The sequence below is a fragment of the Aureobasidium pullulans genome (assembly GCF_000721785.1).
Source record: "Aureobasidium pullulans EXF-150 unplaced genomic scaffold scaffold_1, whole genome shotgun sequence".
NCBI lineage: Eukaryota > Fungi > Ascomycota > Dothideomycetes > Dothideales > Saccotheciaceae > Aureobasidium > Aureobasidium pullulans.
This window is the reverse complement of record NW_021941021.1, coordinates 329,716-350,986: the sequence shown is the minus strand read 5'-3', so window position 1 is coordinate 350,986 and position 21,271 is coordinate 329,716. Positions and strand designations below refer to the sequence as shown.

At 51.0% G+C, this 21,271-nt stretch overlaps 8 protein-coding genes across 8 annotated transcripts; 4 read left to right on the top strand and 4 right to left on the bottom strand.

Moving 5' to 3' along the window:
- Positions 1 to 91: 91 nt before the first annotated feature.
- M438DRAFT_393229 (serine protein kinase Sky1) lies at positions 92 to 1,686 on the top strand. The gene is made up of 3 exons (XM_029909106.1): positions 92 to 307; positions 360 to 634; positions 688 to 1,686. The coding sequence occupies exons 2-3, from the start codon at positions 477 to 479 to the stop codon at positions 1,643 to 1,645; spliced, it is 1,116 nt and encodes a 371-aa protein (XP_029765386.1). The 5' UTR covers positions 92 to 307; positions 360 to 476; the 3' UTR covers positions 1,646 to 1,686.
- Positions 1,687 to 2,254: 568 nt separating this feature from the next.
- On the top strand, positions 2,255 to 3,778 carry M438DRAFT_401356 (uncharacterized protein; the record flags this gene model as incomplete). The annotated part of the gene is made up of 4 exons (XM_029909535.1): positions 2,255 to 2,637; positions 2,686 to 3,197; positions 3,243 to 3,533; positions 3,596 to 3,778. 4 exons carry the CDS (start codon positions 2,255 to 2,257, stop codon positions 3,769 to 3,771), a joined length of 1,362 nt encoding a protein of 453 aa, XP_029765385.1. The 3' UTR covers positions 3,772 to 3,778.
- A 299-nt stretch (positions 3,779 to 4,077) lies between these two features.
- Positions 4,078 to 5,055, top strand: M438DRAFT_330217 (uncharacterized protein; the record flags this gene model as incomplete). The annotated part of the gene is made up of 3 exons (XM_029903291.1): positions 4,078 to 4,399; positions 4,460 to 4,713; positions 4,804 to 5,055. The coding sequence occupies 3 exons, from the start codon at positions 4,078 to 4,080 to the stop codon at positions 5,053 to 5,055; spliced, it is 828 nt and encodes a 275-aa protein (XP_029765384.1).
- A 307-nt stretch (positions 5,056 to 5,362) lies between these two features.
- M438DRAFT_341001 (uncharacterized protein) lies at positions 5,363 to 6,362 on the bottom strand. The gene has a single exon (XM_029904401.1). It carries the CDS (start codon positions 6,271 to 6,273, stop codon positions 5,752 to 5,754), a length of 522 nt encoding a protein of 173 aa, XP_029765383.1. The 5' UTR covers positions 6,274 to 6,362; the 3' UTR covers positions 5,363 to 5,751.
- Positions 6,363 to 7,257: 895 nt separating this feature from the next.
- Positions 7,258 to 9,517, top strand: M438DRAFT_2473 (uncharacterized protein). Its single transcript, XM_029899603.1, has 5 exons — positions 7,258 to 7,283; positions 7,446 to 7,661; positions 8,053 to 8,207; positions 8,264 to 9,396; positions 9,448 to 9,517. The coding sequence occupies exons 2-4, from the start codon at positions 7,644 to 7,646 to the stop codon at positions 9,357 to 9,359; spliced, it is 1,269 nt and encodes a 422-aa protein (XP_029765382.1). The 5' UTR covers positions 7,258 to 7,283; positions 7,446 to 7,643; the 3' UTR covers positions 9,360 to 9,396; positions 9,448 to 9,517.
- Positions 9,518 to 11,639: 2,122 nt separating this feature from the next.
- On the bottom strand, positions 11,640 to 15,570 carry M438DRAFT_350636 (multidrug efflux transporter AcrB transmembrane domain-containing protein; the record flags this gene model as incomplete). Its single annotated transcript, XM_029906662.1, has 2 exons — positions 11,640 to 11,743; positions 11,802 to 15,570. The coding sequence occupies 2 exons, from the start codon at positions 15,568 to 15,570 to the stop codon at positions 11,640 to 11,642; spliced, it is 3,873 nt and encodes a 1,290-aa protein (XP_029765381.1).
- Positions 15,571 to 17,093: 1,523 nt separating this feature from the next.
- M438DRAFT_258971 (uncharacterized protein) lies at positions 17,094 to 18,439 on the bottom strand (the record flags this gene model as incomplete). Its single annotated transcript, XM_029899748.1, has 3 exons — positions 17,094 to 18,060; positions 18,110 to 18,221; positions 18,277 to 18,439. Coding segments are annotated over 3 exons (1,242 nt in total), but the record flags the coding sequence as incomplete, so codon positions are not given.
- Positions 18,440 to 18,821: 382 nt separating this feature from the next.
- On the bottom strand, positions 18,822 to 20,530 carry M438DRAFT_340998 (NAD-dependent methanol dehydrogenase). Its single transcript, XM_029904400.1, has 2 exons — positions 20,115 to 20,530; positions 18,822 to 20,065 (listed from the first exon to the last, which is right to left on the bottom strand). The coding sequence occupies exons 1-2, from the start codon at positions 20,516 to 20,518 to the stop codon at positions 18,997 to 18,999; spliced, it is 1,473 nt and encodes a 490-aa protein (XP_029765379.1). The 5' UTR covers positions 20,519 to 20,530; the 3' UTR covers positions 18,822 to 18,996.
- Between the last annotated feature and the right edge of the window lie 741 nt (positions 20,531 to 21,271).

Sequence of the window (21,271 nt, the reverse complement as noted above, 5' to 3'; positions counted from 1 at the left end):
TGATGTCATTGGTTTGCACGTGAATTCGCATTTCGCATCGCGCTCTTCTCCGGATGTGCCTCCACGGCGCTTCTTGGTCATTGGAGATCGACAAAGACGTTTAAACCACGATTCGGGTGTTCCTGTTGATCTCCCTGCTTTGAATCACCAAATTCGATTGAAATATCAAGCTGTACCATACCTTCGGAGACGCAAACTAGCCGTCCAAAAGCGGCTATTGCAGGTCCCAACCGCCAACTTCCAGATCCGCGAGAGGCTGGGGAGAAACAGGAACCAACTAAACTTCCTTGGATCTTCTTCGATCGTGGTAAGTTTCGCACATGACTTCACTGGTCTAACGTCTCCTAGAAGGTAAGCAGGTGTGTTGGAGGCTTTATTTAGCAAACAATGATTCTTATATTCTCCGATGATCTGCTGCAACAACTTTACCACCTTCGTCGCAATCAACTCGAAAACCACTCTACCGCACACTCACCATGGGATTCCGTTCACTACTAAAGAAGGCCTTGACCGATGATGACAACAGTAAATTCTACAAGGTCGACATTGGCCAGGTCTTCCAGGATCGCTACAGAGTAGAGACACATCTCGGAGCCGGCAGATATGCTTCAGTCTGGCTGGTGATAGACACCCAGTGAGTAACTCCATGATATACCTGCTTTGACCTGCAATACTGACAGGCCACAGAACAGGCGAACATGCCGCTCTCAAAATCCTCAACAGCGACTTTTACAATGGCCACCACCAGATCTTCGAACTCGAAGTAATGCAAAAAGTCACCGCCGTCTCAAACCAGTCACAACACCCAGGCAAAAACCACGTCACCTACCTCAAGAACCACTTCGACCTTGAAGGCCCCACTGGCAAACACGTCTGTATGGTCATGCCTTTGCTCGGCGACAGCATTGCAGAAAAAGCTACAACCGGGCACATCATTCGCATACCACCCCAAACCGTGCGCAACATTGCAAAACAGATACTGCTGGCGTTGGACTTCTTGCACCGTGAATGCGGTGTCATTCACACAGACCTCCAGCCATCGAATATACTGAAGGACGACCAAGGACAAACGCCAAAGGAAATTGATGAGCTAGTTCGTACACAATCGTCTGGTCCGGAGTTCAATGATCCGAACATGCAATTCCGCCTCAACGATCTGGGAATCGCATGTTTCGTAGACCAACATCTGACCGACGACATTCAATCTGAATACCTCCGCGCCCCGGAAATCACTCTAGAGGCACCTTGGGACCCCAGTGTAGATATTTTCAGTCTAGGCTGTTTACTCTTCCAATTCATCACCGGCGATTTACCCTTCGTAGGACGACCTGGCCCTGGAGTTACCGCAGATCAAGATCGCATTGCCACGCTTGTCAGCACATTCGGTCCCATACCTAATGTGGTTTTGGACAATGCTGCGCAGAGGCAAGAGTTCGAGCAACAGAGTGTTAATGGTTTGGGCTTCCCTATATCCCTGGAGACGATGGTGGGTCAGAGTTTTGCAGGCGACACGCAGGGCATGATGCCGATCGATGAATTGGAACTATTCTGCGATTTCTTGAGGAAGATGTTGGCAAGTGATCCTAGAGAGAGAGAACATGCTGATGCGCTATATCGTCATGCATGGTTGGCTTATGAAGGATAGGATCTAAGTATTAATCGAAATCTCCAGACCTTGAACAACACACCTCCCACCTGCCTTCTTTCTCTACAACCAACCTGACCCTTAACATTTTCTAAACTCCATCATCCAACAATAAAACAGCAACGATGGTCTAGTGGTCAAGATACCTCGCCTCCAACACTTGTGACGACAAGGTCCGACCAGGCCACGTATGTCCTCAAGTCTAGGACTGTGAGGTGGTGAAGAGTGTCGAGGAGATCGTGAGTTCGAATCTCACTCGTTGCATCAACCTCTTTGCTCTTCCCCTCCTCTATTCCATTTTGCGACTGTGCCCGTGTCCAGATACTAGAACGATCTTTCTCTATCTTTATTATTGATCACCTACCGTTTTCCACTGTAATACATTCACAGGGCTCGGCTCGAAATCCAGTCGGGAAGGAGTGCATATGCAAGCCACCGGCTTGTCAAAGACAATCGCAGCCCAATCCAGCCTCTTGACACAGCCCTACCAGCCGTCTCATCCATCAAGTCTTCGCGGGGTTCTGAGCATCACTCTTTCGTCTGTCTTTCTCTTCCTCTTGGCAGCACTCACGTCTCTAGTTCTATCACAGGTAGCTACCAAGGTTGACAATGGCGGAGATAATTGGCATTGTCGCGGTGGGGGCGGTCGAATCCACCTACCAGCGCGTCCAGCAGCTTACCAGTCGACGTGCCGGTGGTCGGAATTACGACTTTGGAGCCTTGGAGCAAGAAGTCCATAACGTTGAACAGTCTCTACATAACGCAAGCGAACTCCTCTCGACGACTAGAGGAATCTCTGAGACCGACTTTAGTCTCGTCTTCGAAACTTACAAATCCGCGATAGTACAAGTCACTCTCTTGAAGCAAGACCTTGCTAATGTCAGCCTTCCGATACTCAAAAGAATTGGTTACAAGAAGCGATTCAATAAAGCTTTGAGTGATCTCACCTCCGTCAGCGATGATGTTGAGGATTTGTGTCGGATCCTGACCATGTATGTATGCCTTTTTGCTAGGTTCGGTTTCTCGCTGATGGTGTAAAGGGCATACTGGGACGACGTAGAGCCACTACCACTTCCTCAGCATGCAACATTGAATAAGGAGCTATCGTCCAGCAGTGTTTATCAGAAGGCTATCCCCCCGAAGCATTCTTCCCCGGACGGAATTTTCGACTCGCTCGATGCCTTGGAAGACGAGGATGACAATGTGGACGACACTGGCGCTGGTGACCACAACCTCTGCTCTACATCCGAGGATATTATCTCAATCGCACATTCGGATCACCTGTCAAGTGGATGTCGTATAAGTTCAGGATCCTCAACTCGACTATCAGTTGACGAGGCTCTTGGACTCGTAGAACCGGTGGAAAAAGATGAACTGGCGTCTGTCCTTGACGCAGATTACAGGTCAACTTCGACATCATATCTCTCAGGATCAAATATCCTAGAGGGGCCTGGGAGTGCGCCACACATGTATGTGAAGGTATCCGTGCGAGATGGATCTGGACTGAGCCATCACTTGGATTGCCTACTTGACACCGGAGCATCCGTGGATTGTATGTCAAAGAGCACTGCCAAGCTACTGGAACCTTGTCCTACAGGCCTTATTCGTCGCGCGGAGACTTCCCTCACGCTTCACACAGCCACTAATGAAAAGATTGAGTGCAAACTGCTGTTCAAAGGGATCTGGAACTTCGTGGATAGAAAGGAAGAGTACACTCATCTATTTCGTTTGGTCGATGGACTGCCGACAGACATGGTGCTCTCTCGCCACACCATTTTTCAATATGGCTTTCTGACACAAAACCCCGATCTTTTGTTATTGGGCTTGACAGATAATACCACTACCAAGCAAGAGCTCAATGTGCTGGGTCTTGCAAAGATAAGCAGAGGTTAGTCTTACCTTACAACTGATCTTCTCTTGAGATATTCTCTAATGTCAAAAATCTTATAGAGCAACAAAAGCGACAAGATCAACATAAGATGGAGAAAGCTCTGGGCAACAAGGAAGAAAGGGCGAGGCAGAAAGAACAACTCAAGGAGCGGCTAGCTCAGGTCATGGGAACAAATCAAGGGCCATCCGTCAATCAACAACAAAGTGCTTCTCGACGTCCCCATCAAGGTCTGTAAACAACAGTCAGGATTTTGTGACGGAACTTGTCTTATTCAGCGTATTCAAATAATCTTTCACAATCAATCCTTACAGCTCTAAGGGATTCTGTATAAAATCAATTGTAAGATTCTCTACTTTTCTCATTTACACCAGCCTTTCGAATTCATGAGTCGACAAGCATTAAGCCTGCGGGTGGAATATCAGATACGCAAATGATGAGGCGGTGCTTTGGTGGGCTGGTCCGCAGCAAGCCACCAAGCCACTTATAAAGTGGTACATGCCCACCGCAACCTCTACCTACCGAACATCTGCAACATAGCATCATGACAAGCCAAATCCCTTTGTCCAACATCTCAACGCAGAATGTCCTTCCGAAAGACACGCATGGCTACCCAGAGCTTGCAAAGGTCATGGGTGCCTATAGAGGCATGTCAATCTACCTCCGCTTCGCAGACCTCAACGCTCGAGATTTGCTAGTATACCAAGCAGAGATACTCCAGCTGGAACAACAACTCGAAGTATATGACCAAATAGTTCCATGGAGCAAGACCAATATTCTAAAGCCACTGACTGAGCAAAGAACGGACATGGAGCAGGAGCACTGGAATGCACAGATGGGCTTACGGTCTAAACTGAAGGATTACAGTAACAATCTTTGAATCAACTCCATCAATCCGGAAGTTTAGTCTAACAGAATGAAATCAGACGAAACACTACTACGACAAGCAAAGATCCAAGAACTCCAACAACCAAGTCCATATGACCTCAACATTCTGACCCGCTGGCTAGAACACGAAAAGGGCGGCAACAACTTTTTGAATGGCTTCGAAGACCTTCCATGGACGGAAGAAAGATCATCAGACCTCATAGCGCTGTCAAAGCGCGACCAAGATCACCTCACAACATGGACAGCCGAAAATCTAGTCCCTTGGTTCTTCCGCAGGGGCATAACATCAAGGGTACTCCATTCCTTACAAACAGAACCCATCTCCCACTCCATCACAAACTAATCTCAACATCTCATCACTAACACAACCCTCACCCCACAGCAACCCCTCCCAGGCCAAGAAGAACTAGGCCTAACCCACCACTCCGACACCACCTACACAAAAACCTCCCGCCTAATCTCCATCCTGACATCCTCTCTAATTCCCTCCCTGGCAATCCTAATCCTTTACTTCATACACAACCTCCTCGCACGCATATTCGTCGCCATGGGATTGAGTTTCCTGTTTTCGGTGGCTCTGGCATTGTTGACGCAGGCGAGGGCGGCGGAGATATTCGCAAGTACTGCTGCGTGAGTTGTGGATTTTGAGGTGGTTGGGAAGGGAATTGGCTAATTAGGATGTTTTAGGTTTGCGGCTGTGCTGGTTGTGTTTATTGGGAGTACTAGTACGGGTGGGTTGAAGGCTGGGTAGGGGTGAGTGGTGGAAGTTTTGTATGGGTTTGAAGGAGTGACCTCTTCGTGCCAGCGTCAGAAATGTTTGTGGTTTTCAAAAGTCAAAGATGTATTTGGTTTGTTGAGTCGGCCACTGGAGATTCATGCACCTAGTGATTTTTTTTGCAGCGCAAGCAGGAGTGACAAAATTTGAGTAAAATTGGAGCGATGCCTGTTTTTTCCTTACTTAGAGCGACTATGTTCTTGCAAATAGCGATTTTAATCTTCCATCAATGTGGCCTGCCAATCTATGAGCAACAAAACTCCCGGGGGTATCTTCGCAACATAAGCAGCAAAAGCTTCGAACAATGGCAGCAAAACATAAACACCCCGCACATAAGAGCTTCTCCATCATGCTGTCGTCAACAGCTCAGGTGACTATAGCAGCAACATATTCGACATCATCAATAGTGGCCTGCCAAATGCCCACCAACACAAAAATCCACTTACTCCCTACCCTTGTCATCTTGCCCAGACATCTGCACATCTTGCCATTGTGACCTTTGCCTTTTCCATCGAGAAAGACTCTGTCATCATCATCGAATAACGGGACGCCCTTCTAAGACGCGAAAGTGGCATTGATGAAGGGCGGGTTGTCGTGTGTGAGATCTGCAAGCACAAAATGCTGTGTGTTGTCTCCGCGGTAGGAGGACATGACACGGCAGTAGAATTCGAGCATGATGTTCTGGTCTTCTCGAGAAGCCTGGCAACCGATGTTCAAGGCTTCTCCTAGACAGAAAGAGGTGCGGATACGGAGGGAGGATGTGAGACCTGGGATCGGGGAGTTGGACTTCACGGCTTCGGGGAAAGTACTGCGGATAATACGTCTGGGTATTCCAGAAGCAGGTACAGTGGACGAGGAAGAATCTGGAGGAGACGATGAGACGTCCGACGGTGCAGTCAGGGCCGGGGTTCCTGCTGTGCTAGAAGAGTCGGATCCTTCTGTTTTGCAAAAGAAGTCCTCGAGATCTGCTGTGTCACTGAAAAGATCGTCTTCTGTTGGAGAAGGCGAGTCGGACCGTAGTTCAGCTTTGACAAAGCCATGTGGGCGTGGTGCAGCGTCTTCTGTTGAAGAAGACATTGCGACCTTACCATGGGTCGGCGTGCTTGGAAGAGAGATGCTGTCCCAATCACAGTCGACATCTGCAAGCTGTTCAAGCCATACGCTTTAATCCCGGAACAAGCGTGTCAGCCATGAGAGAACGACCAGCTGAAGTTCGATGCAAATCATACCTTTGAGGTGTTGAAGCCTCTGTGGCACGAGCCATTGGAAGGGTGGAAGATGTCGGACAAAAAACGTGGGAAACGGGCGTGCTGCTGCGTCTTGTATCACAAGTTCATATATGGAGAGGGGTTGCTGCTTGCAGAGAAGTCAAGACTTGACAGGCGAATTCATGCAGTTGCTATATCTGTGCAGACAAGCATGCGGATTATCTCATGCGCAGTAAACGTCCATGCAGGATGCCGATGGGTCGAGTATCGAGGCTGGATCTCCGGACGGATTTGATTGTGAGGACTATGAGTCTCCAGAGACAATGCGGCTTCGAAACCAGATCCAGATGAATGGCAGGTATCAATAGCAGTGGTTGATTGTCGTACAGAGTGAAGTTAAGGTCGAAGGAGCAGCATGCAGAGAAGCATCCGGGATTAACCTCCGCAATCGGGCTGCAGCGGGCCGAAGTTCGAGGCATCGGGCAGAAAGTGGGGCAGAGCATTGATGGAGATGACGGCTGTGCTCACCGACAACGTCCCCCAATCACGAGCTCGCCAACAACAAAACGTCTTTATCCTTTGTGCCATTCCAAGTGAACAAGTCTTGCTGACACCTCCTCGAGCTTGACCGAAACTTCTGTGCAAGCAATCAAACGCTCCTGCCTCGTGTAAGCGCGTATCCTCGGTGAACAAGGGAACAAAGAAGCAAGTGACTGTTCCTGCTTATCGGCTCCTCAGTCTGCGGTTCTGCACCTTCCTAACCCCAGTACGAAGACGCACGACGGAACGCCATCTGACAACACGGGCTGATCTCTCCATCTTTCTGGCTATCACTTCTGTTGTGTTAGGAGCTTTCTCGAGTCCATTTTATTCATTCTGGTGAGTCGCGCTTCCGACATGGCATTGAGTCTTGCGCCATTGGATGATGCCTGCGCCGTATGGTGTATTCTATGGTTCTCTGCAAGCCTCAAGCCAACATACCGTTCTTGCATGAGTTACCATGGGTGAAAAAGGCTGACCCTTTCTTGTTTCTCCTGACAGCTAGGCATAGCAAGACCTTAGGGCTAGACGGCTTCAAGGATCTACGCACCACGGATCCCCCATTTGCCTTCGCACACACACCTCTCTTACCACAGCACGCGGGCTTTTGGTGACGCCATCCTGTTGGTTTAGCTGCATCTCTGTCGATTCTTGTGTGTTGCTACCTCTACTGGTGCATTACCTTGGTGAATCACCACCATGTTGGGAAGCTCATCGGTATGTTACACTCTGATTCTTTGTCCGTTATTTATCACAACTCTGCCCCGATCAAGCACCATGTCTTCCCCATTTCCCTTCTGCTGCAAGAAATCATATCATACCCAACATGGAGTTCTTCAGTTGGTGCATGGCCTACCCTTGCCCATACGGTCCTTGCAACCCTGCCGAGGTGGATGAGTGGAAGAAAGAATGCGAAGCTATACACGAGAAGCGTCGGCAAAAGAAAGAGCTCAAGATGGCAGCCAAGCGCAGAGTTCTTGGACCACCCACTCGTCCACCTCCCAGATACTCCGTCCTTCCATGTCGTCTATCCAGATATTCAATATCCTGCCCTGCTTGCCGTTTGCGTGATCTGAAGTCAATACTAAGACAATGGGTTGTGCAACAGAGAAAGCCATATTCGGCTGTGTCGGTGCAGATTGACCGTCTCACCAGCGAACAATATGAAGAGGATGATCTCAGTGGAATTATTGACCTGGTCGAGGTCATCCGCATCCAGTCCTCTGGTCCGACGGAAGCAGCCAGAGCTATCCGCAAGAAGCTGTGAGTTGGTCTTGTTGCCTCGCACTATGCGAATCGTTCTGACTGACTTTGTACAGGAAGTATGGTAATCCTCATAGTCAGATCAGAGCTCTGAACATCCTGGACGGACTGATTCAAAATGCTGGAAGCCGCTTCCAGAAGACTTTTGCCGATGAACCTCTTCTGGAACGACTTCGTCTAATGGTTCGGGACGATATGGTCGACCTCGAAGTACGGAACAAGTGCAACATCCTCTTTAGGCAATGGGCTGTAGCCTACAAAGATACTCCTGGCCTCCACAACATCGCCAACCTCTACAAGCAGCTGCCTCAGAAGCCTCGCCCTCGCCAGGCTCAGGCAAAGGCAAAGGTCCTGCGCGAAACAGAAGCAGATGTCCATGAGGACCCGTCTCCTACTCCCCTTCCGCAACCCTCTCGTGGTCACTCACGCTCCAGCTCTGCAGTAAACGCCTCGGCCTCCGCCTCACGTCCAGTCACTCTAACGACCACACCCCACTACTCAATCCGCGACGCCGTCAGAGCCTCCACCAAAAAAAAGGACAAGACCACCGCCACAAAGTTCAACTTCGAAAAGGAAAAGCCTAACATGATCCAAAGTATCGCTCAAGCTTCCATCGCCTCTACCAATCTCCTCAATGGACTGCAACTCATCAACCGTGAGAATGAGCGCGTCTCTGAGAACCCTGAGGTGATGAATCGCTTCGAGACTTGCAAACTACTGAGGAGAAACATATTGAGGTATATCCAACTGGTGGAACATGATGATTGGATCGGTAGTCTGCTCTCTGCTAATGACGAATTGGTCAAGGCGTTGACGAGCTACGAAATAATGGATCGCTCGCTTGACGACGACAGCGACAGTGATGCTTGGGAGCACATGCCTGAGGAAGGAGGATCATCGCATGCTACAGGCGCCGAGTCCCAACTCGCTGGATTGAAGTTGGGAGGAGAAGAGGCAGCGCCACCCAAGCCCCCTCGACCTGGTCAACTCGCCATGCCCGCCAGACCTGATTATGGCAAGGCCAGAGCACAAGAGGACAGCGAATCCGAGAACGAGTACGAGGAAGACGATGAAGACAATCCGTTTGGCGACTCAAATGCGGTCAAGACGCCTCACATCGAACGACCCGGCATGACTTGGAAGAACGTCTAGAAGAAAGGCTCCGAGGAAAGCTCAATGAGGAACCCCAGTGAGAGCCCCCCGAGAAGATCCATGGTAGTCTCTGAGTCAGACATCGAAGCCTAGGAAGCTCTCAGGATCAAAAACGAGGAAGCGAAAGCAACCGAGGAAGCCCTCTGGGAACGAACTGAGGAAACTTCCGAAGAACGTCCTCAGAAAATCTCCAAGAAGCAGAAATACAAGGAAAACTTCAGAAAGGGCATGAAGAAATTTGTCACTAAGCTCCAGACCTATCCTTATGATAGGAAGGATTTCGTCTGAGACGGGAAACTTGTCTCCCTGTTTGGCGGATGGAGGGCTTCTATTGTTTTCTTTTTCTTTTTTTGCTGCTTTCCTGCACTTGTTATTGTTGTTATTGCTTTTTCCGTGCCCTAGTTCTTTGTCGCGGTCAGTTGTCGATATACCATTATTGAGTTTTCATTGTTCGAGCGTTGATGGACTAGCATGTTTTCCTCAGTGATCGGGTTGCGACTCTACTACGGTGTTGACATGATTGTCTAATATCTCGTCCTGAATCCGATCGCATCAAGACCAACGAGGATCACTAACAAGTAGAGTAAGCATATAAGTGAAAATTATAGACGTTGCATTCGTAGGTATCCCTTCCATCTCAAACTCCATGTGTGTTTGCGAAGAAGCAAAGCAAAAACACCCAATCCCATAATCAAGAAGAATTCCAAACCCAGCATCACCTCGAGCAGAAACAGAAACCTCAGGCTTCAGTCAGAGATCAAGCAAACGGTGGCACCCACATCATCTCAGATAAAACGTGCCCACCCAACTATCCCTCCTCCCAAAAACCTTCTTGAAAGGCTTCTTGACACCCCTCCTCCAAACCCGTCTGACACTCCTCCTCACACTGACTTCTCCATCTCTAACCCTCTTGCCACCCCTACTACCCCCATTACCCCTACCTTGTCCCGCACACCCCTTTTTCACACATCCAACCCTCCCATGCTCATGCATATGACTCAACATCTCCCCATCCGAGAGGTTTGGCCGTCTGGCACGGTGTTCCTTGCTCTACATGACCGTGCAGGGGATTATACAGCAGGAGCAATCGTCGCCGCACCAGCAGGGGAGCTTCACGCCCGGGGTGACACGTTTGATGGCCTGGTTTGAGGAAGAGGAGGAAGTTGCTGAGGAGGAGGAGGAGGAGGTTGAGGGGGTGGAGAGGGCGGTGGTGGTGGGTGTGGTGATGACGTTTTTGGGCATTGTTGCGGTTTTGTGGTTGGAGGTTTTGGTTGGCTAGGGGGAAGTGTTAGTCGTGTATCTTGATATGTGATGATGAGCATTCGAAGTCGAGAGGATAACTCACTTTTGGTAATCACTCTTCACTGATCTCGATATCTCTGATCCCAGTCTTTGCTCTTTGCTTCCCGTCTCCGGTAATCTCTCAGTCGCAAGTCTCGTAGGTCCACAGTATTCGTAATCTCCTTTTCGCTCGTGATATCGCAAATTTGTAGTATGTTCAGGTGCAAGTTGGGCGGATAGGCAAAGGACAAAGATCAGGAATACGACGCGACAGAGGCGGAGGAGCGGACGGGCGGCCTTGATTTTGTATATACCAAGCCGCGGGAAACTGGGCTGGAGCGACCGGCAGGAAGGGGGATACGCGTAATACGTCACCAGACGCTAATTTTACTCCGCGGCGCTAAAAGGGCAAGAGACACTATGGGGAAGTGGCGTGAGTGGCGCAGTGCTTTGTATACTGTGGCTGTGGCTACGCACAAGAAATGAGGAAGAGAACGAGTTGAATGTGAACAGCTGCTTCCGCGAAGGATGAATATGTGTTTGAGATGTTGGAGTACATTCAGAGTACTCTATCCGGTCGGGATCTCGAGTGGAGAGGTGTGTTCGATACAGAAGTTGCTGACCGGGTCACCCTGCTCGCAAATATCGATGATCATAAAACATGCAAAGATGCCTTTGAACCTCTGGCTGTTGGTTTGTTCCACGCAAGAAGGATGCTTCACATTTCCAAAGTTATAGTGCATATCTTGCAGCCATCTCACATGCCTTTTATGTACATGGAACAAGATTTCACAGCTGAAGCATGCACATCTCGAACCACGACTAGATTTGAGGTCAATCTCATGAATCAAGGTTGACTATAAACGTTTGTGTAAGCTCAAGCTTGTTGGCATTTCAGAGTGGACATCAAGTGGTTTCGAAAGGTACATTCATAATACATAAAAGAAAGAACGCCATTATGCCATGTTACATCTCATGATCTCCATAATCGTTCCAAGCTTAATACTCATCAGAGTAGTACTCCTCATCAGGCATCATAGCACGGTAACGCCTGCTGGCGAGGTCCTGCTCAAGACCACCATCAACATCGGGGTCTGCGTAGCCTGTAAGCGAGTCAGTATTGATTTAAAGATAAAGGTCGAACAAGGCGATGAAACTTACCAACTCCACCGAAAAAGCTCAAGGCAACCGGCAAAAAGACCAAAGCGTGAAGTGCAGCCCAAATGACAAGTGCCAACCAGACTCTGAAGTAGTAGATTTCGAAGATCTTGCTGCGAGTGAAGGCGAGCACGAAAACACCGAGAAGCTTGGTGACTGTGATACCCGAGAATACCGAGGCTCCAACATTGACAAGAGCAGCCCAGGCACGAGCATCCTTCCCGCGGAAGCTATGGCAGCGTTCGAGGAGAGAAGGCGATGGTACTGAGAATGCGCGTGCAATGTGGGCGCAGAACTCGACTGAGATACCAACGCAAATGATGAGGTTGACAAGGGAAACAGCGTTGAGTGATACACCGGCCAAGGAGATGGTGCCGATGATGTCAACGACAGTCATGCCCACGGTGACTGTGACAACAAGACCTGTGGCCAGCGAGCCGAGCAAGACGCTGCTCAACACGAGGATGAAACCAAGGGCACCTCCAATCAAGGCACCAGAAAGGCGGACAATGGACACGTATTGGTCGAAGAAGATATAGAACTTGCTGTAAGGGAACACCTCAACACCTGTGTGCGATGTAATATCTTTTGCAATACGACGAGCAGACTTGTACGCGGCGATGAAGTCGCTCTGGCTGTGCATAGGGGTGTGCGAGGTACGGAAGTGAGAAGCGGGAATGCTCAGACTGCTGTTGTCGACGACAAGAGCGTCACCATATGCAGCCTTGCCAGCCAGGGGACATTCACTGGTAGTGGGCGACTCGAGCCAGCGCTGAAGGTATGAGACGAACTCTTGGCCTTCAGGCATACCATGGAGAGTGACATTCCAGGGAGGGTTGCGGTTCTCAAAGCAAGTATGAGACCCGTCAACACAGCACTCCTCAAGCGAAGGGTTCAACCAGAAGAAGAAATCATCAATCCAGCTGGCAGTAGCATCGGCGATGTAACTGATCTCTGGTCGCTTGCGCTCTTGCTCGAGGATGTTTGCCAAAGAAAACTCCTCACAAGTTGAGAAGCGACCGCAAATCTCCTGCTGATGTACACGAGCAGTCGCGTTAAGATCCTTGGTAACGAAGTAGACCGGCGGTCCAGCCTCAAAGTAGTCGTAGAGATCATCGAAGTACTTGATGAGGTAAGAATCAGAAGGGATTGCAATGCGTTGATCAAGCCCAAGTTCGACACCGGGCAAAAGGGCGAGACCGATGGTGAAGAATCCGAGGAAAATGGTGATGACAGCAGTCTTGGTCTTCTTTCCAAGCAAAGCAGGAGCATAAGTCTTGCGGATGAAGCGCTGGAGTGCGCCTTCCTCCTCAATACCAGCCAAGCCAGGCATGCCGGCAATAGCCATCGAATTAGAGTCAGCACCCTTGACCTTGATGAAGGGGAAGCAGTCTGCGCGACCGGCCTCAACACGCTTTTGATTGAGAGCGAGAACCGAAATGAACATAGTCACCTGCAAGATAGCGTTGATGAAGACAGCTCCAGCTGCGTATGCGGCGAAGTTGCGAACAGCAGGCATACCAACAGCAGCACCAAGAGCAAATGCGACGGTCTCAGTAGTCGCAGATAGGAGAATGCTGGGTCCCATGCGACCAAGTGCTTTTGCGATCCTCTCACTGACTGGCTCATCGGCGTGGCTGATGTTGACACGTTCGAACTCATGGACGATGAGGAAAATGTTGTCAACACCGACTGCAAGAACCAGGAATGGAATGACCTCGGCGATGATCAACGTAGCCTTGACACCGGCGGCAGCGAAAAGACCGACAGATGCAGAGACAGACATTAGAACAATAAGAATACCAACAACACCAAGCATGAACTTTGACTGGACCAGAGCATTGGCGGGGTTTCTCAGCACGTCTCTAACGGTCAGAGTGGTGGCGCCTAGTGCGATGGAAGCATACAAGAACATGATCAGGTAGCTGACAGCAACAATCTTAGCATCAGTGTTGGTCGACTTGTTGAGCTCCTGCTCCAGACTGATTTCAGTGTTGAAAGATAGGCGAAGACCACGCTCAGAAGCTTCATCTTGGACAGTGAGCAAGAGCCCCTTGAGACTCTCTTCCCAGTCCATGGCTCTCTCGAGCTCGAAGGTGTCCTCTGCGTGGTTGGTAACGGCCCATGTGACAACAACTGCTGTAGAGTCGATGACGCTGTTGTTGTAGCCTCCAAAGAGGTAGCGAGGGTTGAGAGGTTGCTGGAAGTCGGGCAGACAGTTTACAGGAGTGTCTGCGCAAGCCTCGAGATCCTCTTGCCAAAGGTCAGGGTCAATGCCTTGGAAATCACCACCGAAATAGCCAGTCAAGGATTGAACAACGCAAGCATCGCCTGTAGGCTTGTAGCAGACGTCGTCGAGCGTGTAACCACCGTCGATCGACTTCATCCTACGAATACGGTTCTCGACATCGAACCACCAGTTGAGTGTATCGTAAGACAGAACAGGACCAGGACCGGTGGGCAGAGTGTCGTTGACTAAGAAGGCTTGCTCAGCTCTGAAGAAGGGACCGAAAGACTTGTCGAAGAAGGCCTTCTCCTTTGCGGCCTCAGAGTCAGGAGACACCCAAAGCTTGACAGGGTCGGTCTCGACAGTAAAGCGCATCCAGCCCAGACTAAGCAATGCAACAATGATGACCGAGGAGCTGATGGTGATGGCAGGAAAAGTGGCGGCAGTGCGACCAAGACGGGAGAAGATTCTGTCACAGACGGTGTTCAGAGGATAGCTTCTGGTGGGCTTCTCGAGCAGGCCAGCCTGGTGAACAATGTCACCTTCGTCTTCATCGTCGCTGGGAGAAGCGTCCTGGAGCAATCTCAAGCGCTCATTGCGGCTCTTGGTGTGCTTAGCATAAGCGACATGGCCAGAGACGGCAAGAATCAGAAGGAACAGGAAGACAGAGTAGACAATGATGACAGCGAAAGAAAGGCAGGGCAAAACGCCGACCTTGCATTCGTGTGCTTCCTTGACAGAAGGCAGTTCGGGGCAAGAAGCGGCACAATCGACACATGCGCATCGGTATCTCTCGTCAGTGCTGTTGCAAGGGTGGGCTTTGTCAGATCCAGGTTCCATGCCAGGGAAGTCAGCCTCGTTAGGAACAGGGAAGTTTATTTGGAAGGGACTGCCGAAAGGCTTCTTGTCACCCAAGAACTTGAGGAATTGGGTGTAGTTCTTTGCGCCACCACCGATCAGGTCCATGGCTTTTCCTCCAGTAGCTCCGAACTTGACGTCCTTGCAGCTGCTGTAGAATGCACTTCCATAGTCTTCGGAGATGAGCTGGTCGAGTTCAGTGACTAGCAGTTTGTCACCCTTGGGAGCGATATTGGTAACGTTGACGAAGAGAGATTGGTCGGGAGAGCAGGTAAATGTGCAGAAGAGGTTGAAGAAGTTGTCCTTGCAAGCAGGGCATGCACCGATGATGGATTCAGCGCGCTTGAGGTTGGAGCTGAGTGCACCAAGCTGCTCATCGGTACAGCACACAGGACCTTCAGCCCATTTGTCACCACAGATTGACATGAGCGTCTTGCGTGTGTCGGCCGAGGGCTCTTCGGCCAGACCATTGTCAGGGCATGGCAACTCGGAGCCGAAAAAGCCTTGCTTGCCACAGTGTCCACGAATGGCGCATCTCCCTGCTTCATGCTTGTGAGTGAAGCCATCCGGCGCGGATGCATCAGCTGTCGCGTCGACTGAGAGGCCAAAGGCAGTTTGATGTTTTTCGGCAGAGGCAGAAAGCAGGCTCAGACCCGCCACTGCGAGCCATGACCGCGTGATTCTCATTTTCCAAGCTTTTGATGTGTCTTTCTTAGTTGCGCTGAGTTATGTTTCGGCGATGCACGAGGTAGAGGAGGTGCTCAAGGCGTGTCGAGCTTGTTAACGGTCAGGCACCGAGGTGGCCAGGATGCGGAGTCGAGGAAACGGTGCGATCAAGTCGTTTTGAAGCAGTCGACAGTAGTCACGATATGGGATGCGAAGACGGAAAGCGAGTAGGTTGACACAGAAACAAACACGCACTCGGGCGTGTCGATGGTCGAACAGAGCAGATCAAGGTGTTGCAATCGACAAGGACTCACCCATACACCCACGCCGAGCGACTGGCCGCCTCCGCATTTGCTTCCCGCGTGCCATGACGAATGCCAAGCTCAGCCACATTTGCTCCCTCCCCCAGCCTCATCTTCCATCCTTTCATCCCTGGCATGACAAGCACAGCACTTTTTAGGAACCGGAACAGCGCGTGCTTATAGTATTACATGTTTGCTTCGTCTGTATAACGTCTCATGTAGCTAGCAGTCTAGCCTCTCGTTCCAAATCGCTTTCATGCTTTTCCTCCATGTGAATTCATCAAGTGCTTTGGCTCATAGCGTCTCCTATGCTCCTCTTCATCGCGGCGCGGCCCCTGCTCCTGAATAAGCTTCCTCTCTGGATAGCATCCAATACTGAGAAGCCGCTCTCTCGCCGCACATGCTTCATATCGTCGTCTGACTTCATGCTTGGGACTCGCCAGCAGGAGCTGCACCTGATGGTCCACGACCGGCACCACCTCTGCCTCCGCGACCACCGCGCTCCATACCGCCACGTCCACGTCCACCGCGCCCTCCACGTCCGCTGCGAGCGCCTTCGCTGTCGGATTGCCCACTACGGTATCCGCTCTGCTGGCCAGATGCATTGCGTGAGCTTCCCCAAGTGCCAGCCTGGAATCCTCCACGTGCCGGGCGTTGCTTGAATTCACTAATTCTCAGCGAGGAGTACTTGCTCTCTGGAGCGGGACTACGCTTCAGCACTTCTTGCATCTCTTCGTACGAGTTGAAGTGTGCGATCCAGAAGCCCTTGCTGGTTCTCTCCAGCTTGCTAACCTTCTTTTGATCATCCTCACTAAAGATTTGACGTACTTCAGCCTCGTCGTCAGTGCCGTTGATGGGAGGAATGAAGATAGACTGGCTCTTAGGAACTTCTTGGGGCTTAGGAGGGCCATCAGCTGCAGGTGCGGCGGATGTCTTCTCCTCAGGCTTTGCGGGTGCGGGGTTACCGTTGGTCGAAGCTGCGGGTTGGGGAGTTGCGACAGGCTTGGTAGGCGCGGGAGAAGGAACTTGCTGAGGAGTAGCAACCGGAGGTCTAGCAGTTTGATGAGGTCCAGGACCGCGCGAAGAGGGCGCGTTTGCGGGTACGGGAGCAGATGCAGCAGCGGCAGGAGGACCTGAAGGTGTAGGAGCGTTGCTGGGAGTGGGTGCCGATGCAGCGATGGGAGCGGCAGGTTGCTGGGGTGCTTGAGTAGCTTGTGCGGGCTGTGCAGGACGTTGAGTGGGCTTGCCAGCGCGGTGCGAGAAGTTGAAGCCCTGGGCCTTCATCTCGGTGCCGATTCTGCCCTGGTCAATATCAAGCAACAACCAGCCGAAAGCGGCATCAGCCAAGTTGAAGTTCCACATGTTCTTGAAGGCGCTCTCATCTACAACACCACCCTGAGGACCAGTGTAGCCACCACCGAAGGGGTTGCCGCCGTTAGCGACAGAGGGCATCTTGGAGACGAGGTCGAGGGCGTTGTGCAGGAGACGCTGTTGTGACTCGTTCTCGGAAACAGCAGGCTCGACCTCGCTCTTAACAGTCTCCCAGACATCGTTGAAGGATGCCTTTGATGCGGCGAGCTTGCCGCGGTAGTGATCCAGTGTGGGGTTGACACTGAACTCGTTGTAGGAGCTGCCATAACGGAAGTGAAGTCCAGCTGAGATGGAGAAGTCGGCCTTGAGGGCCACAGCCAGCTGGTTTAGCAGACCCTCACGGGCAGGCGATGCGTGGGTGACAAAAACGCGGGTTTCGGTAGGATCGTAAACACGGTTGGCTGTGTCGATGAGCTCGCCGATTTGCAGGAGAGTGGTCCACATGGTTCCTTGGCCACCAGCAATTGTGGTACGGCCCTCGCCGTTGTCGAAGAGCTTGTGCATGACAACAGCACCTCCGAGACCAAGAAGACGCAGCTTCACACCTCCAATGTCGAGCAGGCGAGCGTGCGATTCGTCGATGACGAACAAGTTGTTAATCTTGTATTCTCCCGAGCGCAGCTTCTCCAAGACCGAGACGTCTTCGCAAGCACCCCATACTGTGTAAACGGGCTTCTCGAGTGTGTAGGTGCCGTTCAAGAATTGCGGAAGCTCTGATAGAGGCAGGCCTTCGCGTTGGAAGCGCTCCTTGATCGACGACTGTGCAGGGGCGCGGGCAATGTCGTTCTTGACGCCATCATTCAGGAGGGGAGAGTATTGCGCAACGTGCTTGAGGGTCCTGATTCGGATTAGTTGATTGAATAAAATTATTGCGTTTGAGTGCTCACTTCTCAGCGATGCGGTCGAGCGAAGTGTTGTCGTAAAAGCCAAAGTCGCCGGTGTGGATGATGTAGTCGGCTCTTGCGTTGCGGGCGAGTTCGTTCAAGGATCTGAGATTGCCTGTTCCATCACTTCAGCGTCGATTCCTTCCTCTTGCATTACTCCGAAAGCTCACCTCGCACGTCGGCGATACAGAGAACTCTGGCGCCACCGGCCTGGACCACGCGACCTTGGTTAGGGAGAAGTGGCGTCGCTCCGGGAACGGGGCCTGATGCTTGAGAGGGAGTGCCGTTGGGAATGTACGCCTGGCTGTATGCGCGCGGTTGAGTAGGTGGTTGCTAGACAGACATGAGCATTGATTCGTCCAAACCAGCAAACACAATAAGCGCATCATGCGGACTTACAGCCATGAGTGATGTTTGGTGTGATGCGCTTTGTCGGGGTATCAAATTAAGGAAGCAGATGGCAAGGCAGAATTAAGACGAGGAGTACACAGATCCAGCGTCAGATGAACAACGAGAAAGACGGCGGGTTTGAAAGCCAAATGTGAAGGAGAGCTTCCACGTCGTTTACTCCTGCCACCGCGCAGCTGCCAGTCGCATATGTTCGCCAAGCCACTCGGGGGTTAAGTATCCTGCCAAGGCCGAATGCTGGTCTTCCATCTTCGACCACATCCGACCGGTCTTGATCACACCCTCCCGTAGAGGGTTGCAGGTAGATTTTCTCAAGCTTTAATTCACTCCTGGTATTGTGTTACATACTGGCACTTTGTCATCTGTCAAAAGGTATCGTTGATCAAACACCATGATAGCAGCGCCATCGTCCAAGCTCCAAAGCGGCCCCAGCCTTCTCTTCCATGAACTTCTCAATCTTCCACCCTTCCTTCATCTCCATCTTAATACTCCATAGCATCCTCAAAGAGCTGTCTCAGCTGTGCTCTTTCCTCGTCTACGTTCTGCATGTCTAGGCTGGGCGCCAGCATGAGGACTCTGGCTTGAGGCATGGTGCCTTCGACCAGCTGATCCACATCGCTGCTGCCAAAGCCTAGATCCTTCAGACCGCGAGGCTGATCACCCAAATCTACCAAGAATTTGGCCAGCGCTTCACTCAAAACCTCTCCAGCACTCTCCTTCTTGACCTGGCTGATGTCTACACCGAAGCACTCTGCTGCTGCAAGATGTCTCTCGGGGTTGCTTGCTCCAGTAAACTTGAATACGGCCGGTGCGGTGACAGCAACACTGACACCGTGAGGGATGATCGGGTGGTCGACTTCGTAGCCATTGTGCTTGTATCCGGGGTTCTGACCACTGACAGGGTAGCTCATACCATGGCAGAGATGGACACCAGCATTGCCGAAACCAACACCTGCCAGAGTTGCTGCCAACAACATCTTGCTTTGCGCTTCATGATCATCGGGATCCTTGACTGCTCTAGGCAGATACTTGACAGTATCTCTCAAAGCCTGTAGACTGAAAATATCCGAGATGGGGTTCGCACCCTGGTATGCTGGTCGCTCGATTGGGTTACGAGGTCTTGGTGTGCGCTCATGATAGGGAATAGCTGTCCAAGATTCGAGGGAATGGCAAAGGACATCGAGGCCACTCGAAGCATGCACAGCAGAAGGCATAGTGCGAGTATTGAGAGGATCACATATGCCTAGTGTTGGCTTCAGGTTGCGATGCGCGATACCCGTCTTTGCCTTTTTTGAAACAAGATCAAAGATGGCTGTGCCTGTTGTCTCTGATCCTGTTCCTGCTGTCGTGGGTACTGCAACGAGAGGCTTGAGCTTGCCTTGAATTGGCAGTCCTTTTCCAAGAGGGGCATTGACGAAGTCCAGGAAGTCTGCTTCAGGGAATGATGTGTACAGGTTCATGAGCTTGGCTGTGTCAATGACCGAGCCACCACCAACGGCAAGGAAAGCGTCTGGAGCATAAGGTTTGGCGAACGCGATCGCTTCCTTGATGCTGGTTACTAGTAAGTACAGAGCCCAGGTTTTGTGACAGTCGAACTTACGAGTGGTCTTTTGGCTCAACTCGACACTTGCTGTACACTTCGTACTTGATCCCTTCCCTATCAAGACCTTCTTGAACCTGCTTCATAGCCGTCAAGTGCAGAACAGTGCCATCAGTCACGATCATGACTTTCTTAGCTCCCATGTTCTTGAAGTCCATGCCGACCTCCTTGGTGCAGCCAGGTCCGAAACGGATACTGGACGCTGCCATCTCGAAAGCGTACTCCTTCTGCTGCGAGTAATCGACTGGTGTCGCAAGTGCACGTCTTCCTTGAGAAATGCTCAATGGGTTGTGGTGGTGGCCTGGGTTGCTGTGGCATGGGCATCCTGGACCATGGGTGCCTACTGCACGCAAGAGGTTGAGTGCTCTTGCCGCTCTGGTTGGTGCTATGCGTATGGCTGCCATTGTCACGAATCTGAGTCTGGAGGAAATGTACAGAAAGGGGAATCAAGGGAGTTGCGACATGTTTTGACAGACATCATGCGGGGCCATGCGGATATTGCGGGGATCTCGTTGTGGAGCAATACCGATGACCCGCATGAACCATTACAGAGTTGACACTCACCTGCATACTCATGGGACTGGAGCGAGTGTAGTGCTAGAACGATATTATGAATACTACCCTGATAACATCGAATAAAACAACAAATTACTGCTTCGCAGCTTGTTCATCCTGGAAGATTGCACCTCCGAAGCATCACAACTCCGCAAGACCGAGGTACGATTGAGACCCCACAACGCGGCCTTCTCACCTCCGAGACACCCTCGAACATTGTTTCTGTACAGCGATGTCGGCCGGACGTCCGCCTGCCTTACATAAACGTTGACAATCAGAGCATACCTTGATGCCTTACTTGGGCAACAGTAGGAGTCTGTGAGCACAAACCTCGGAATGCAGCGAGATCTTTGCATCAGGAAGTAACCACTATTAGCCGTGAAGTCCGAGTTCTGAACCTTAAATAGTGCCAGCAGAAACTGGCGTCTATTCATTCTTGACTTCACGAAAGCTATCAAATGACCATAAATTTCATTTGGCAACGCGCAGCTCTGCTCATGAGTATAACAGCGAGCGACGCGATCAACTGCACAACACAGATTAGATGATTCACAGGTCTTGGCGACTGTGCCACGGCTATTCACAACAATCCGTCTTTCAAC